Consider the following 18,750-nt stretch of genomic DNA (forward strand, 5'->3'; position numbering starts at 1 on the left):
CTATATTGTTGTTGTTTTTGAGATGTATAGTTAGTGCTGAGCGCTATGCTAATTAGCAAATTCATATAGCGAGAGCGAGTGGATAGTGAGGGGACCGCGCGCTTCTCTTAAAGGCTCAAACACACTAGAAACGTGAACGTCGCGTCAACGATCCCGCCGCGATAACGCACCAGTGACGCTCGGCGTCAATTTCCATAGGACGCGTTTCACGAGCAGCTCGTCTGTGGAGCGGCTTGATCGGTTCACGCGAGGATTGCAAGATCGCGCGAGAATAGCGGGTATTAAAAGGTAATATAACAACAACACTTTGCCTTTCAGACCCAGCGTATTGGCCAGCTTTCTTTTTGAAAGAAAGAAGAAAAAAGAAGTCATGTGCTGAAGCAATAAGCAATCCCAATGTCAAAGATTTTAACTTTTTTTTTCTTATGAACATTTTTCTAAGCTTTATTGATGTTTTTTCTCAGGTTAAAGCACCACGCAGGAATTAATTTAATCGTGTAGCAGGATTTGTGTATTATTCGTATTAATTGCAGGTGTTTTAGCTCATTTCAGTTTATTTTATTTATATAGTAAGTTACGATTGCATATTATTTTGAAAATCGACCGGATCCACCGTGTTTTTTCACGAGTGACTTCCGGCCTGCCCGATCCTACCTAGTAGTATTGACGCAGGGGGGCCGCGTCTCACGTCAAAAAACAAACTCTGCTGTTCTTTTCGCGTGCGTCGCGTTTAGCGCTTCTGGGACGCGTCTAACACGCGGACGCACTGCAACTGGTGTGCATTGGCTGATTGACTTTAACGGCCGCGTTTCGAAGCGTAATCGCGGCGAGATCGTTGACGCGACGTTCACGTTGCTGGTGTGTTTGAGCCTGTAGTGTCTCTGTCACGTGACTGTCGTAGCCGGTAACGCGCTCGGCCATATGGACACACAAGTACGGAAGGTGAATTATGCCAAACAAAGGGTCACCACAATGTCATTATCATCATTTTAAAAATTTAAGTGACGGGTAAAAATAGATTATGACCGGATTTTTATGACCCTGTCAGTCAAAATGACAGACAACGAAAAAGTCTAGCGCAACCTCTGGTCTAACGTTACGCGCATGCGCAGAACTGCATCATTGCAATTTTTGATGGGTTGCAAAATTTGTCGGAACACCAGTCCGTGAAAAAAAGACCCAAATAACACCGGTTCGTGGTGCAAAAAAGGTTGGGGACCCCTGTATTAGAGTATATACTGAGACAAGACCAAGACATTTCAGAGTTGAGAAAAAGACGAAAGCGGAACCTAGGGGAATCGAGACCAGACAAGACCAAGACTTTTGGAAGTGGAGACAGACAAAACCAAGAAATTTGGGAGTCGAGACAGGGACCAGACCAAGACCTATGAGAGTAGAGACTAAGACAAGACCTAGACTTTTGGAAGCTGAGATCGAGAAAAGACCCAAACCCTCAAAAAGAGTAGTTAGAACTCTAAAGACCATAATAAGGAAAAGTTATTGGCACCTCCTCTCCTGGATAAATACTGTGGCGGATGCCAGTACGCCGAGCCTTGGCACTGCACTTACATAGGGGGCCATCGTTCATCTGGAGAAACAGAAAACGCTACCGAGATTAGACCCAAAAAGATTTGCCACAAACTGAATGCAGTTCTAACAAGAATCGAAAAGGAGCGGACCTGTCCCGGGTCATTGTACCACAACTCATCATGAAGTCGATCCGGATGCGCTTTCTTCCTCTTGATCTCGGCAATCACATCGAACAACTCAGAGTCCGAGCCACTGGAGCAAGAGCTTTCCTCGTCGTCCGACTCACATTCCGACTCACTACTGCTGTCACCTGAAAACAACGGAATTCCACCATTTCATGAGTCTATTTCAGTGTTGTGATTAGGAATCAACTAAACGCACCGGGGTCTTCGTCCAGTTTAGTCTTGGGCGGTTCCCACTTGGGTCGAGACTCCTTGGCTCTCTCCTGCCTTTTTCCCAGCTCGTCCTCAAAGCGCTCGTAGAGATCTCGCAGTTTACTTGTTCCGACAACGGTGGAATCTCCCTGGAGGGAAAGGTATTTTCACCAAATAACATTCTCTCTAAACTCAAATGTCTGTGCTAGGACTGAATGCTAATTTATAGAGTAAATACCACTTGATCCATCGGGTCGTTGGAGTAGAAGTTCTCAGCATGAGTGCAGCGAATCCAGGCGGGCTTCAGCATGTCGTCCTCTTCTTCCTCTTCCTTTTCACGTTCAGTTTCTCCTCGCTCTCTCTCACCACTAGCCGAGCACTCCTCGGAATCTCTGCTCCGGCCGGAAGAGTAGCCGCGGTCTCTGCTCGGAGCTGAGGAGGACTCGGACCGGCGATCTCGCTCATCTTCCCAACGGCTGCGCTTTCGGTCTCGGCTGGTCGAGCGACTGTGGATCAGGATGACGACAGTGACCAGAAAAATTGAAGAAAATGACATTAAATGTATCGGCGATGGTTCATACCTGCGAGGTCTCTTTCGGTGTCGATCAGGCGACGGGGATCTTCGGCTCTCTCGGTGTCGATACCGCTCTCTACGGACATACAGAAAATATTTTCAAAATCTGATTAAAATCAAATATAAGGGAACCTCGGATAGAAAGACTTGTAGTTCTTAAAAATAAACGTTATTATGAGTTAAAAATAATTTGATATTGAAACCCCTCGATGTTTTCGTTTTTATACAATTAGTTTAACTAGTCGGTCTCCATTGTTGTTGACGTCATAGGGCGGTGATGTCACATGGTTACGCTGCCAGACTTCCAGAGTACTCTAGCGACATAAACATGTCATATGTTCAACCCTTTCAATTTGAACCTGAGAGGAACATAAATGAACATGACAGAACTGTCGATATTTCACAAAACGAGCAGCAAAAGCAAAATGAAGAGGAAAGACGGGATGAGACCAGACGAGAGTATGACAAAACCGGTGTTCCGTCAAAATATCTACACCGGTGAAACATCTACAAGAGGCGAATTTGACACCCAAAGTACTAACGTGCGCTTTCAGCTTGTTTTGTTTGGATGCATACAGAACATACTAAAGATGCCTTAAGAAAATACTTCAGTGTAGTAATATCTAATAAGGGTGTTTAAATATGCTACGTGACTAATGTGGTCAACAAATCAATCTGCTTTGAACCTACAAGAACATACAGTGCTTTAAAGTATGAGAGGGAAACACATGCAAAAAGTATTTTGTAGCAATAAAAAGGTAATAAAACACTCAATAAAAACACAAATAGTAAGTTCTCACCGCTTTTAACCGATGTCTGTATGTGTTGGGTGTCACACTGGAATTCCAGTAACCCGGTAGTGCTCGTCTAGTGACAGTGACAAACTATGTCATCACCCCGAGCATGCGTGCAAAAAACATGGTGCCCTTCGTAGGTCAAAAGATGTTCTAAATTAGGAGTGGGAACCTCTTGGTACCTTACGATACGATACAATTTGCGATACAAAGCTCACGATAACGATGATTTGACGATACAACGATTATCGATACATTGGTCAGGAAATCATTCTAGGATATTCTACAAACAACTAAAACAGAAAATGAAGCTTCTGCTGTGAATTGGAATGAGTTTATCAGTAGTAGACGTCCAATCCATTTGAATTGGGAGGGTGGCAGCGAATGAACGTTCATTTGCTGCCATCCCTCCCACTTCAAACGGATTGAACGTCTATGGCAGTCAGTGGCAGCCAATGCAATGAGGTAATTTTGGGCCATTTAAGATCATTTACATGTTGATTTTCAGTTACTTGACCTAGGAATCACCCAAATGAATGGGCAGTGACTCAACTCAACAGGAAATGACCTGTAAATGCCCTAAAATGAACAGCAAGTGACCTGTAAATGCCCTGAAAATCGGACAGAATGACTGTGAATGTTCTAGTTTCAAATGAACGAAAGTTTCCAGTCTGAACGGATTGTGCGTCGAGCACCGTCAATGCAGCCTTACAGTTAACTGAGACACTATTATGGTGGAAGATTTTGGTAGCAACTTGTTGGTTCATTTTTTATTATTTTTTTTTAGACATTGACACCTTTTTAAAATGAGATCTCGATTCTTGGCAGGAGCATCTCGATAACTTTTTGGGATACAAAGTATCACGGTATGTCACCATTTCGATATTTTGTCACACCTAGGCCTGTCGCGCTAAAAAAATATTAGTAGGCAATAGAGGTGTGCGAAATTTCCGATTCTTAGATTATTCGCGATTCGGCCGTGGAAGATTCGAGAACGATTCACAAACATCCAAATTCTGATTATTGAAAATGTCAAGTAAAGCCGAAGTAAAACACACTCAGCGTGCCACGCGGTCTTCGAGACTCAATGAGGAATGGAGCGAGAGTAGCTAAACATCATGCTTGTCATTACCCGGCCCCTCGGGTAATGCCAATGCTCAACTCACGGCTTTAGCTCAACTCATGCCGCGAGATAAAAAAAACAACAACATACCTGACTGCTGACAACAGCTGCTACAAAGTACTTCCACATAATGTTACGGTAGATATCATATTTATATAGGACTAGATGCAATACAGACTCGGTGGCGTTAGCAGCACATCTACAGAAAGCTAGATGCGGGCGTTAGTAAACGGCCGCCATCTTAAAGCAGTAGACTTCCCAGCAAGCCTGTTGTAGCGAACCTTCCAAGCGAACCTAATTAACTTTTTATCTAAAATACTCCTAAATTGGTAAAATATTGACTTGAATCTATTTTTAAAATAGTTTTAAAACTTTCACATGTCGAAAGTAGACAAAAGGGTAATTATGGAAAATCAGGAGCAATTTTACCAACTTTAATGGTTGATTCACAACATTAATCGAACGTAGTTTAAAGCTGCTGATACAGAATGGGGATTTAAGTATTGCTTTTAACTGTTAACTTGATACTGAAATAGTCGTTTATTTAAGCCTTTTTTTACAGTTTTTGTAACTAATGTACAAAACATTAAAAGCAGCTAATAGCGGGGGGTGGGGGGGGTGGGGGTGTAATCAATAATCAATAACCTCTAGTAGGCAATATATTGTCTCAAAAATTTTTGCCAATATGACATTTTGTTGTCAATTTTTTAAAATCCAATTAAACCGCTAGTGTAGTGACAATTAATCCTAATCATTCATTCAAAAGAGATAAATTGTTATTCTTAAATAAAACACAAACTATAATAAAAATACTCAATATTTAAAAACAAAAACACACGATGTATAACGTTTAATTTGAAATCAAGTGTAGAATATGAAATAGGTGAGAAACCCAACGCCATTTTTGTTTACTGCCAATCCGAGCCCATCAAAAGTGTTGATTCAAAATGACTGTCAGCTTGCCCTGCATAGTGCGCATGTTAGCAAATTTGAAGCCAAATTATTCATTGCCAATCAGATTTTTCATAATGGGTGTCATTTTAAAGCTATTCTTAGTCTCAACTGTGTATGTGAAATTTAACTCGAGAAATCTTTATTCACATGTTGAACATGACCTGCTTTTATTTTGAAATGTTCACTGGAGGCTCAATGTGGCAATGCTAATGTTTTACAGTAGCCACGTTTACATGCTGACTTTTATTCATACCGATTCAAATCATTCCGAATGGAAATTTCACATCAGCTGTTTACATGTCACTTCATCTATTCCGATCCAGCGTTTACATGTGACTGCCTTTATTCCGAAAGGACGTTTGACAACTGCCGTCTGACATGCGCAGATTAATCAAAACGAGAGTTACTTCTGTAACTAAGGTTCTATGAATTCCGGATGACCGCCAGAGGGCGGTGCTTAGCACCTGGATATCTACGTGTGCGCAGCACAAAGGTCGAGAATAAAATACCAACAAAGTCACGCCATTGGACGTGACCTGGGTGACGTCAGAGGTCGATAAGAGCCCCGCTCACCCAGCACTAGTTCCTTTTCGGAATGTACTCGCAGGGAGTCTGAGTGACAGGCAGCTCTGGCGGTCATCCGGAATTCATAGAACCTTAGTTACAGAAGTAACTCTCGTTCTATTTCATTCCTTCTGACCGCCAGAGGGCGGTGCTTAGCACCTGGATGACTTTATACCAACAATGTCACGAAGACACCACACATACCGAGGATCAGTCACGGTGAGAGGAAGCCGACAGCACTACTGAAGCTACCGGGTGAGGAGCTGCCACATTCACTCTGTAGAAGCGGGCAAACGTACAAGACGATGCCCACGTTGCTGCGGAACAGATGTCATTCAGAGGAACACCTCTCAGTGCCGCCCAGGAAGTTGCCATCTTCCTTGTGGAATGGCACGTGACTTTAGGAGGCTGAAGACCTTTGGATTCATAGGCCTGAAGAATAGCTTCGACAACCCAATGTGACAAGCGTTGCTTCGAGACTGTGCAGCCTTTATTTTTGTCACCAAAACATACAAAAAGAGCATCTGTTTTACGAGTGCTTGCAGTCACGCTAATATAGTGCTTCAGCATACGAACAGGACATAGCAAACTTTGCAAATGTCCGTCAGGATCACTCACATCGTTAAACACAGCCAGGGTAACTGGCTGGTTAATGTGAAAGGCTGAAAGTCTCTTCGGTAGAAAACTCGGATTGGGCCATAATGTAACCCCAGAACAGTCAGGATTCCACTTTAAACAGTTCGGAGAAATCGATAAAGCATGTAATTCACTCACTCGCTTCGCTGAAGTAATTGCGAGGAGGAACGCAGTTTTTATTGTGACCCACTTAAGGTCAGCCCCATCCAAAGGCTCAAAAGGGGTTGAACACAAACCCTCCAGGACTAACGGAAGGTCCCACGTGGGGACGCGTGGTAATCTTGGAGGCCGTCGACGAAGGGCACCCTTCAAAAACCGACACACCAGGGAATGAGAGCCCACTGATCGGCCATCCACCAAAACATGGTGGGTGGCTATCGCAGCCACGTACACTTTTAAGGTTGATACAGAAAGTCCCTTATCAAGAAGTTCTTGTAAATAGCTAAGTAATATTGGCACAGAGCAGCGCACAGGATCCACATCGTGATCCTTACACCATTTATTGAACAGTCTCCGCCTGTTAGTGTAAAGCGCCCTCGTGGACGTAGCACGAGCATCAAGTACAGTTTGTACAACCGCCTCTGTACAGGACTCTAACAGAGAGTCCGGCCCTTCAGAGGCCACAGGTACAGGTGAAGACGCTCCGGGTGGGGGTGCCAGATGCTCCCCTCCAACTGGGACAACAGGTCCATTCTCTGGGGCAGAGGCCAAGGATCCCCATTGAGATGTTTGAGAATCAACGGAAACCACATTCTTCCTGGCCAGAACGGAGCGACCAACAACACCCTGTGATTGCTCTGGCTGATTCTGTGCAGAGTCACCATTAAGAGAGGAAGAGGCGGAAACGCATACAGGAGAGAGTCTGGCCATGAGTGTGCTAGGGCATCCTGACCTAGTGGACTGTTCGGTTCCGCAAGGGAAAACCACAGTTGACAATGAGTGGTTGCTTCTGAAGCGAAGAGGTCCACCTCTGCAACACCGAACCTCCCCCATATCTCCTGAACCACAGCAGGGTTCAACCTCCACTCCCCAGGCGGTGGTTTCTGCCTGGAGAGTAAGTCTGCTGCACAGTTCCGCACCCCCGGAAGATGGACTGCCCTGAGACTCAGAAGGTGTGGAAAAGCCCACAGGAGAAGTTTTTGAGCCTCCACCAGTGAGAGAGGAGATCTGGTCCCCCCTTGGTGGTTTATATGGTAGACAGTGGACGTATTGTCCGACCGAACCAGAACATGCTTTCCACTCAGCGCAGGGAGAAAATGCTTGAGACCAAGTCGAACAGCACGAAGCTCCAATACATTTATGTGACAAAGTCTCTCCAGTGGGGACCAAACACCCCTGATCGTCCTGTGGTTCCACACTGCTCCCCAGCCTGAAAGCGACGCATCCGTTACAACCACTTCTCGGCGTGAGGGAAGAGAACCTAACGTGACCCCTTTGCATATGAACTGCCTGTCCATCCAGGGCCTTAGAAGTCGATGACAACGCCCTGAGAGAGTCACAAGTCTGCGTTGATGTCGGGTGGGATCCAATCCCAAACCGTTCATCCAAATCTGTAACGGGCGCAAAAACAAAAGCCCCAATGGCACCACAACTGATAGTGCAGTCAGTTTCCCCAACAACTGGAGGACGGTCCCGTATGACAGACTCGCACTGTGTCTGACACGCGTGACCGTCCGGAGAACGTCGTCCACCCTTTGTGGCGACGGAGAGGCGGTCATAGTTAAGGAGCTTAAGCTCATGCCGATGAAAATCACATGTTGGCTGTGAATCAAATGACTTTTTGAAAGGTTTACCTTGAGACCTAGTTGCTTCACATGGTCCAACAGCAGCGTGGTGTGGCTGAGAGCTTGTTCCCGAGTCTGTGAACACACAAGCCAATCGTCCAAGTAAGGAAGAATTCTGAGGCCGCGGCTCTGCAGGGGGGCCAGCGCCGCAGCCATGCATCTTGTAAATGTCCGGGGAGCAAGAGAGAGGCCGAATGGCAGCACTCTGTATTGGTATGCTTTTCCTTCGAAGGCAAAGCGAAGGAAAGGCCTGTGGTGTGGTACCACTGGCACGTGAAAATAGGCGTCCTTTAAATCCACACTTGTAAACCAGTCTCCTTGAGTGATTGATTGGAGAACGTCCGTCGTGCGAAGCATGTGAAATTTTAGACGCTTGAGGTAACAATTTAGTGATCTCAGGTCGAGGATAGGGCGAAATCCGCCGTCCTTCTTCGGAACAAGAAAATAAATTGAATAAAACCCTTTCAACAGGTTTGAACTGGGAACCAACTCTATAGCATCCTTCTGTAAGAGTTCTACGATCTCTTTTCTGAGGGCCATACGTTTCCCTGGATCTGACACAACTGTTGTCTTCACCCCATTGAACTTTGGGGGACGACGCTTGAACTGAACAGTGTAACCTCTGAACAGAGTTGAAATGACCCATGGGTCTGGAACAAGGGCGACCCAGCGTCTGAGATGGAGTTCGGTAAAATGGCTGAGGCCCTGGCAATGGTAGTCAAACTCTACCGTTCCTGCCCCTACTAGCGGTAGAGTGCTTGGAGGGGCGAGTGTGTTGAAGTCTGTGAAATCGGTCGGCTCTTGGAGGTCTACCTGTCGGCTCCCGAAAAACAGGCCGTAGAGAGGAATGTCCATCCGCAGAAACTGGACGTGCAGTTCTCGGCGCAGGTGGAGCCCTGGTAGCAGAGTGATAGGTAGGAGCACGTCTGTGGGGGGGCCTGGAAGCTCGTTGCAGGTCAACAAACTGTTGCCGGGACCTGTTGGCTTCCACAGCTCTCTCAAGGGTTTGTTGGGCTGCTGGGCCAAACACTTGACCCGGAACAACAGGTAGAGTGCGAAGCGCACCCCTACACGACTCAGTCAGAGGAGACTGTGCCAACCATACTTGGCGTCTGGTCACAGTAAGTGTCGACATGAGTCTGCCAAGTTCTCTGGACATATATGCAAATGTCTGGAGGGAAGCATCGCTCAGGTTCTGTAAACTTTCATTGACACCTGCAACCCTCAATGACTGTGAAAGGGCCAGGGCAAGGTGGGAAAACGTATTACCCAAGCGGCCAATCCGAGCCGCAACATCATAGGCCTTGGTAAGGAGATCATCAGTCACCCGGCACTGTGGGCGCGGGCATCGTGCCTCTGCGCGGGCAGCATCTGCTGGGTCCACTATCAGGCTCGCGACAATGCTGTCCACCGACGGCATCTTGTTTAACCCATATTGAGCAGCATCATGCATAGAGCTGAGTGCCCTACAGTCTTGGGACAAGTGGGTGGACGACTTAGGATCCGTCCAGCAAAGCTGAAGCTCATTGATATAGGGTTGTGATGCTGGCACACAGAATTGTGGTTTTTGAGCGGTCTTAAAGAAGGCATTAGAAACCGAATTCTCAGCTGGTAATGTCTCAATACCCAGTTGTGAAAGGGCTAATTGGACAGTTTGCTTTATGAAAGACAAACCAGGACTAGAGTCTGGGGGTAGGGACTCGGAAGTGTCAGAGTCCGCTACCGAGGGGCATGGAGAAGGCCCGATGTCAAGGTCACCACCATAGGTAACATCTCCGGTCCTAAACAGCGAGTCACTCGCTGCTATGGACACAACGTCCTCTTCCAGGTGGCCAACTACACTGCAGTGCTCCTGCTCAGGCACGCTATCAATGACACCTGTGTTTGCACACATATCCCCCCCTGGCTGTAAATTCAGGAGTAATGATTTAATCTGAGCGAACTCAGAGGCCAAAGTGTCAACCTTAGCAGATAGCATGTGGTCGGTATCACAAGCCTTCTTTGATGAGGTGGCCCCAACATGCTGCTTCTTATGGCGCTTGGTCGTCTTTTTTGGGCTCGACGCCAACGCGCCGTGAGAAATTTCATTTTCCACCAAAGCCAGTCTAGCGGACCTTTCCGACAACGGGATGCAGACACAATTAAGACACGCTTCCTCGGTGAGCGCCTTTCTTAAATGCCCAACACCTAAACACGACGGGCATAAAGTGTGTCCGTCTTCTGGGCTCAGGTGGGCTAAACAGCGAGCACACGCGTTCACGAGCGGTCCCGACATGCCTACACACAGTGCGAGCCCTACTCACGAACTCCGGAGTGAGTCAGCAAAGTACGAGGCTCCCCGAGCGAATAACACTCGAGGACCAGTCCACAGTATTGAGGCTCGAAGCAAACAAGCCACTCGGTTACAGCTGGAGGAGGCGCGGAGCGAAAATACACTCACACACTCCCGTTGTAGAAATGCAAAGAGTGAGCAAAAACACTCCCGTTGTATAAATGCAAAGAGCGAGGAAACACTCACTGCACACCAAACAAAAATGGCGCGGAGCGGGAAACACTCACAGCCTAATCAATAACCCGGTTCGGAAGAAACCGCCGCGGTGACACATTAGCCAGTGCGGGCCCGCATGATTGGTGGAAATAGCCGCGGTGCTACATTAGCGTATCAGAGCGAAATATACTCACAACAATACAATCAATAGAGTCCGGAGCGGAAAACACTCACAGAAAATATGCAACTGAAGAAAATCCAGAACGTGAAGAAATCGATAGTCCAGCCGCAGCTCGCAGCCTCTGGAGGACGTAATCCACGTAGCTCCAACCAAGCCGGTTTCGAGGCTTCCGGCGAGCGCGGTAATACGACCTTCGCCGATGCGAGAATGTAGAAAAGGAACTAGTGCTGGGTGAGCGGGGCTCTTATCGACCTCTGACGTCACCCAGGTCACGTCCAATGGCGTGACTTTGTTGGTATTTTATTCTCGACCTTTGTGCTGCGCACACGTAGATATCCAGGTGCTAAGCACCGCCCTCTGGCGGTCAGAAGGAATGAAATAGAACAAAGCGTCACGTTGCAAAACATGGAGCTCGATCGTCAGATCAGCTGCTGTTTTAACTTTTCGAGTGGAAACAAAACTTCAGAATGATACGCCGTTCATTTAAAAAGTTGTGTGGGTGCGCTGTGCGTGTGCTTGGAAGCCATGTTGCAAGTGACGTTACTTACGTCACCGAGTGACGTCACCATGTCAGTACGGAGCATGCGCAGAAAGAACGCAACCAGACACCATTCCGCTTCCCTGTTTACATGATATAATTTTACTTCTAATCGGTTTGGGAAAAGGAATATTCCACCCCTGTAAATCGGAATGAAATTCCATTCGGTTTGGGCCTGTTCATTCCGAATGAGGTGTTTATATGGAACACATTTATTCGGTTTGAACAAATATTCCGATTGTAATTGGAATATTTGGCTCCATGTGAACGTGGCAAGTGTTTCATATAGATGTGTTTCCTTATTTTGTATGTTTTAACTTTAATTCTACAGTGTGTGGATGACCAATAAACATCTGTGAAAGGAACTGGAGTGTCATATGCAATCAACACACGCCTGCTCCAAATGCACGCAGCACACGTACCAATGTATGTATGCACGCAGCGATAAATCGCAGCCAGGAAAATAACAGACCTCATTTTTATTTACCGTGCGATAAATTGACTTATTGCATATTACGATAGGCTTAGTCACACCCCTATTGTAAATATGATATATTTTTAAATCTATGGCGATATTTTATGGGTTTCTAATAACATAGTTTAATAAAAGAGAACAATGTGGCTTATTAGAGACTACAAGTCTTTAAGTCAGAAGTTCCCTTTAAGAGCCATTCCATTTACCTGCTGCGATCTCGGCTCCGGTGCGATGGGGAGCGTCCTCTGTCATATTCAGACCTGTACCTGCCCTCGGTCCTGCCGCGCCTGTCCGGACTCCTCCCCCGGTCCTTCCGGTCTCCGGAAACATCCGTGCGGTGCCTGTCTCCATGTCCGCTGTAGCCCCTCTTCCGGTGATCATCGTGGCGATATCCTCTATCAGGGGAGCGCCTGCCCTCGTCGCTGGGCTTCTCGTATTTGTAGTGCTCCCTGTGGTGGAAGTGCTGCTCGGGTTTGAACGACCCAGGGCTCTGGGTGTATCCTGGGCTGAAGGCGGGGGGAGGGAACGGAGGGTGTGGTGGTTGAGGGTAACCCATGTGGTAAGGAGGGGGGTAAGTCATAGATTGGGACGGCATTGGGGGAGGCATGGTAGGGTGGGGGAATGGGGGCGGGGGCACCATGTAGGGGTGGTAGGTGTTTGGAGGCATTTGCGAGGGTACGGCGGGGACGCCCGGCAAAGGGGGAGGCGGAAAGCTAGGCGGCGGGTCAGGGAAGCCCTGCACAGGCGGCTTGGCGAAGGGTGGACGCACCGGACACGGGTGAAGAGAGCTCGGCGTCACAGGAGGCGCCGGTGGTGGCGGCGGCGGGAATGACATGAAATCAGAATGCGGTGGTACGAAACCACTGCTGTTTCCGTGGTAAGCAGGCGCAGGCGGAGCTTGCGGATCGTAGTGGTACGGTGGTATGACAGGCTGAGTGGGTGGGGATCTTAAGTTGGTGGCACGGTAGTTTTGGGCAGGGGGTATGCCTCCCCGTGGACCTCCTTGGTTGAAAGACATGACTATAATACAAAAATAAAACAAACATCAATAATGTAAAATATGAATTAACAAAGACGTGAGGTATCAAGTGATATCGAAGACAGGTGTGCGACAAACAGTTTTGGAATGAATGCCCGTTATGACCTGATTTAAGAGCGCCACCATTAAAATGTATTTCATAATAAAAATTTAATCATTCATTGAAAATTCCTATGTTGCAATATAGGAGAAATTTTATCATTTTTACAGTGGAGAAGCACATTTATAGCACTGAGCGACGAAGCTGTTAAGCGAGTTAGCCGCTCAACAAACCAAAAATACGTGAAACACAATACCTGAAAATTAGAACAACGCGTGATCACCACTTCATCAAATCCAAAGCCGTTTAAATTGAAAAATCATGCGGCCTGGGTGAAATTTTGCAGGTTTTGATGTTGCTTGCTTGAATGAAGACGGCTGTTGTGTACTTAAAAAAAAAAAAAAGGCCGAGCAGCCTGGGTTTCCAGCCGAACTTTTTTGAGAAGACGCACATACGGACCAATCAGAGCCCTCCATTTTGCTATCTGGCCAATGGCAGGGCGTTGTGAGGATTCACTTCCTGAATGCATTTTCTACCGCGTCATATTGTGTAAAGAATTATTCATTCAAACATAGAAAATAGAATACATTACGTTATATTTGAATCAATTAAAATTAAAAAGAGGCACACAAAAAAAATCTATGTTAGAACGACGGGTAACATCGTGTAAACGTGTAGGCTACTGCTTAAACCACTCTGCTTCACAACGACAATAACCTTCATTTTTGAATGAATTTATTGATTTATTAGAATAATAATAGTACGCCCTGTTCATCAGTGCAGAACAACATGACTCCGTGCAATGGCCACGAAAACGTGGCTAGATTTCTACGCTGTGGCCTCTAGAGGGTAGCAAAAGATAATTATGAATTTGCATCGTTGAAGCTGCGTTTCCATGGCAACTCCAGGGAAGGAGTCATCATCCACAACAGGGTTCATTTACTCCATCATGTCAAACTCAGTCTAGATAAACTCAATGAGGGTTTCCGCGTACTCTATATTAGACTCGCCGCGCTACCTCCGTATCGATTTATCTCACCAGGCGGTCCTCTGAATTTCTGCCTCACAGCATCAGCTCAACTGGTACGCATCTATTTGTGCCCCGTGGACATGCTGTACTTGTTTATGAAAAAAAAAAAACATGGTAGAGGTTTGTAAAAAATGTTTTTCCACCACTAATGACCTTGGAGTCTTCAATGTTTTGATCTCAATAACCAAACCTTAAACCAAGCCCGTCGACAGGGGGTGGCAACCGGGTATATGTTGTCCCGGGCCTCAGGACCATAGGGGCCCCTGAATGACCCTTAATCTATTTTACGTTACATTCACATATTTCTTTTTCATTTAAATCATTTTCTGATTAAGTTCTACTCCATATATACTTCATAACTTTAACATATTAAATTTTTCCAATAGCCTATTAATTTTTTCCTTTTTTTGCACAAAGCCCCCCCACCCCCTCTGTCTTAGCAGAGAATGGTTTGATTACATATTATGTTCTACTCGATATATACTTAAAAACTTTAGCATATCAAATATTTCAAATACACTATATATATTTTTTCTTTTTTTGCAGAACACCCCCCCCCCGTCTGAGCAGAGAATGGTTTGACCCCACTCTGGCGCACTCAAGGCGACACTACGTACGTGCCCTGAAGTGGGAAATAAAAATCTGTCATTGTTATAAACTCTAAACATGGCGAGACGTCATAAATCGGATGCACAGAAAAGAAAAAAGAAGAAGAAGAGATGAAGATCATCGAGGTGAACCAGAAAAAAATGAAGCTTTTAAAAGGAGGACAAGAAGCCAGAGAATTGCGGCCAGAGTTGGCTGTGGACGGTGATGTCAGTAAGTGAACAACAGCAGCTAACACTGAACGTTTACATTCGCGATCACCGTGACCAAAGCCTGATTCAAGTCTGTCACCAGCCATTTGTAGCCTATTGAGCTGCGGTATGACAAGCCATGCTGGTCACGTTGAGCTGAGGAGAGAGAAGGTGATGGGAGATCAGGGATAGTGCAGGCTTAACAACCTAGTCATGCTCTCCATTGAGCATGAGCTTGCTCAAAAACTGGATTTCACTGATGTTATAAAAGGCTTTGCTGTCAAAAAATCTAGGCGTATCACTGTTTGAGGGCTTGATAACCCCAGGGATGTGGAGGATATTTAGTTATACTGTTCTGTTGCTTAGCATGCAGGCATAGCACTCTCAGTTGTATTGTAATGTAGCATACATGGGACAATAGATGGAAATTGTTTGTTTATATTGTGTCACATCACATTACGGTCTGTTAAATTTAAGTGTCCATCCTAAATTAAATAATTTGAAAATTTACACTGTCATTGCTTGTAAAGCGTTAAAAGTACTCCGTATGTTTTCGTGACAAACCGGTGGCAGGGGTGGGGTGGTGTGCGGGTCGTGTGCCCTTGCAAGTCTGTTGACAGCCCTGTCCTAAACAACACCTTACTAGCTCAAGGTCTGAAAAGGAGAAATAAGAAATCTATGTATGTTTATATAATCATGCGTCGGGTTCAGTAGTCAGTTGGAATTGAAATATTCATTTTTGAATTCATGTATTTCTGTGACTGTGATGGTCAGGTGTTTGCATATCATCCAGGATATCATCCGGCTCATCTCTCCCATGATACAGACCCTTCAAATGAAATTTTGTGCTGTACAAAAAGTTCACCCTAACCAGAGTTTCAATCCCCAAGGAGTTCACTGCATTCCATTCTCCTTTGATAATGCTTTATTCTGTTGTCAAGGCTTTCGAGCTGTAACACGTCACCGCTTAGCTTGTGTACCGAGATGGGAACATGTTTCTCCAGCGGTCACAGATGATGCACTCAGCTGGAGTGCTGGAGAAAGGAAATGAGTTTCATCAAAAGGAAAAGAAAAACCACGGTCAGAGAGTTTTCCTCTGTGAAGTTTGTAAATTACTCAAATGATGTGAAATGATCCATCAGGAAGCTAGCGCAACACCAACTATGTCAGCATTGCTCAAGGTTATGCACATAATGAAAAGCACAGAGATGCAACTTGGAGAGCTGGAAAAATGGAAGAACATTTCTTGGGGCGTTTTTAGAATTCATAAAAATGTGTCTTAACCCTGCCAAGTATCGATTGGCTATTGCTGCTGCATGCCCTCTGCGTTCACTGTCATTATTCACTACATTGACCCTGTAAATGGGATGTAGCCTATTGATTGACGCTGACACGCAGAATCGCGCTTCCAGCTAATAAATATCATAACACTGTACGGAAGCTGTTAGCTGGAAGAGGCAAACTTAATTAGATCTTATGACTTATTCAAAACTTGAAACTCAGCCTGCGAATTATCCTTGTTAATCTGGTCATATTCAAACAAAGAGAGAAAATTGGCTTTCCCTTCATTAAAGCGCCTGTGACACGAAAAAGCATGTTTATTTCATGATACACGCGGTATTTTATGCTCCTGAATGAAACGGACCGCTTGGATGTGTGTGGAAGCGATCGCTATATGCAGACACGGCGCTCCGCATACGCATAACAAGCACTGCGCGTAGGGCACCAACTCTGCCTGAAGGGGCACAAAAAAAAAAAATCAAGTTTGTAAAAAATCCTAAAAAATAGTAATTGTAATGATAACAACAATATATAGTATTTAAAATAAAACTTATAACTGATAAATGCAAATAATACAAATATAAGTAACATAGGCTCATTATTTACACACAAAAAGAATCTCCTGTGCAGCCCTCTTTGCCTGGTACACCAGACTCACAGCTGTTCCAGATATTGAGTCTGGCCAACCATTCAGCAGATACAATTTCCAGGGCGGAGCAAACCACAGCAAACAGACAGCGGAGTGGACCAATCAGCGACGGGCAGACGTGACGTTAGTAAAACGACGAGGGCAGGACGAGGGACTTCCGCGCGAAAGGAAACATACGAGGAGAGCGGAGTTTATTCAACATGGCTAGCGCGAGACAGACTGTTGTCAATGACTCGAGTCTCAGTGTTTGAAAAATACAGGGAGAACAGTCTGGCCGTGCCAGGCAACGGCCCTCTCGTCAGTCTACCTTTGGTGCCCCCCCCCTCCAATTCCCTAGTGGTTTGCTCCATTATGATTCAGTCGCAAATTTGGCAGAAGTTTATTCTTGAAAGGAAATGTCATCGGAAAGACAACAAAAGTAGGGGGCGGAAAAAAGGAAGAGGGAAAAAGGAGCGAGATGATGCCCGCGCATCACTTGCAGGTAAGAATGTTGTTGTTGTTGTTTTGTTTTTTTTAAACAATTGTTTATTTATTATCAGCTACGTTTACATGACTACAATAATCTGATAACTGGGAATAACCAGGTAATGACAATAATGAGATTTGACGCATTTACGTGCACTTCAGTGATGTGATTATCAGGAAAAACCTGGTTTACATGTTAAGTCAATAGTTCGATTTCTTTCCAAGTACATGACGTAAAACTCTTGGTCTCAGCATAGGCCTTCCTCCATGTCTACCAAAAACCCATGCTTGCTTGAAGTTGTCCCACTGAATCTCTTCAAATGCGAGTCTGGCGATTGCGTTACACAAGCTCGCTAACTGCAGAGTAGGCCAATAGGCTAAAAGCGAATCAGTTTGGCGTCCCTAAGGCCTCTCTAGCGACATCCGTTTTTCCATTTGTACACATGCTCAGAGATGTAAAATAGCGGTGTTTATCAGATAAAGGATAGCGGATCATGCTCTTTACATGACCACTTGAATAATCTGGTAACTCGAGAAATCGGGTTATGATCGGTTTATTAGTGTGCACAACCCAAAAAAAACACTCCAAAACACTGTGGTGGAAATGATGTGACTTGCAAATTCATTGCACAATGAAAATTAAATGGAATGTTACGAGACATACCGGTAGTGGTTTTATGCAACGACTATGTTGATACCAAAAATTTTCCATTAGTAAGAAGCCGTAGTCATTTTCGAGAGGTTCAGAGGCCAAGAGCGACATCTACTGGTGAAACTAATTAGAAAAAAAAAAAAACAATCTTAAAGCTATGTAGATTTCCCCTTTCATATTCATTGTTTCCACATTATGTCCAGAATGTTTATATAGTGCCCTATCAGTCCATGTCTATAAAGGTATAATATTAAAGTTTTCATGTATCTGTGTTTTAAATATGGGCATGCATAGTACTATAATTAATTTAGAAAATGTTTGTACCATGGTTCAAAACAATATTTAACCGTATAATCCCTGAATGTTTTGTCTTGTATTGGTGGATGGGGGGGGGCACCACAAAGCATTTATGCCTAGGGCACCAAAATAGCTAGCGCCGGCCCTGGCTATATGTATTTAGTTTTTTGAATCCCCAGCCATGAAAATGAGTGACTTCCAGCAACAGTCTCGAGTTGAGAAAGAGGGCGCTGTGACGTGTACGGAGGAAGGAGTCTTCTTCACTATACAGTAGAGCAGGGCGGTAAACCGAAAATTTACCGTTACCGAAATTCATCATGATGACCGACGTAATTTTGACCATGTCGGTAAATTCGGTAATTTAATAAAACAAGAAAATATAGTCTTTTCATCCCGCTTTGACTCTGTGTTGTTCGGCTATGTTCATTCCCCTTTAAGAAAGCAGACAGTGTGCTTACGTATGGAGTCACGTGGTTTTCAGGAAG

At 45.2% G+C, this 18,750-nt stretch overlaps 1 protein-coding gene across 1 annotated transcript in view; it reads right to left on the reverse strand.

The window, feature by feature from the left end:
- Nucleotides 1-18,750, reverse strand: part of drosha (drosha ribonuclease III) — a 502,261-nt gene that overhangs the window by 202,675 nt on the left and 280,836 nt on the right. Inside the window, exons 6-11 of the mRNA XM_057823946.1 lie at nucleotides 12,222-13,035; nucleotides 2,486-2,554; nucleotides 2,143-2,410; nucleotides 1,912-2,053; nucleotides 1,680-1,840; nucleotides 1,508-1,588 (exon numbers count right to left, since the gene is read on the reverse strand). Of these exons, the coding sequence (XP_057679929.1) occupies nucleotides 1,508-1,588; nucleotides 1,680-1,840; nucleotides 1,912-2,053; nucleotides 2,143-2,410; nucleotides 2,486-2,554; nucleotides 12,222-13,033 (1,533 nt within the window). The 5' untranslated portion in view covers nucleotides 13,034-13,035. The remainder of the gene's footprint in view (nucleotides 1-1,507; nucleotides 1,589-1,679; nucleotides 1,841-1,911; nucleotides 2,054-2,142; nucleotides 2,411-2,485; nucleotides 2,555-12,221; nucleotides 13,036-18,750) is intronic.

The sequence above is a fragment of the Corythoichthys intestinalis genome, chromosome 20, assembly GCF_030265065.1.
Source record: "Corythoichthys intestinalis isolate RoL2023-P3 chromosome 20, ASM3026506v1, whole genome shotgun sequence".
NCBI lineage: Eukaryota > Metazoa > Chordata > Actinopteri > Syngnathiformes > Syngnathidae > Corythoichthys > Corythoichthys intestinalis.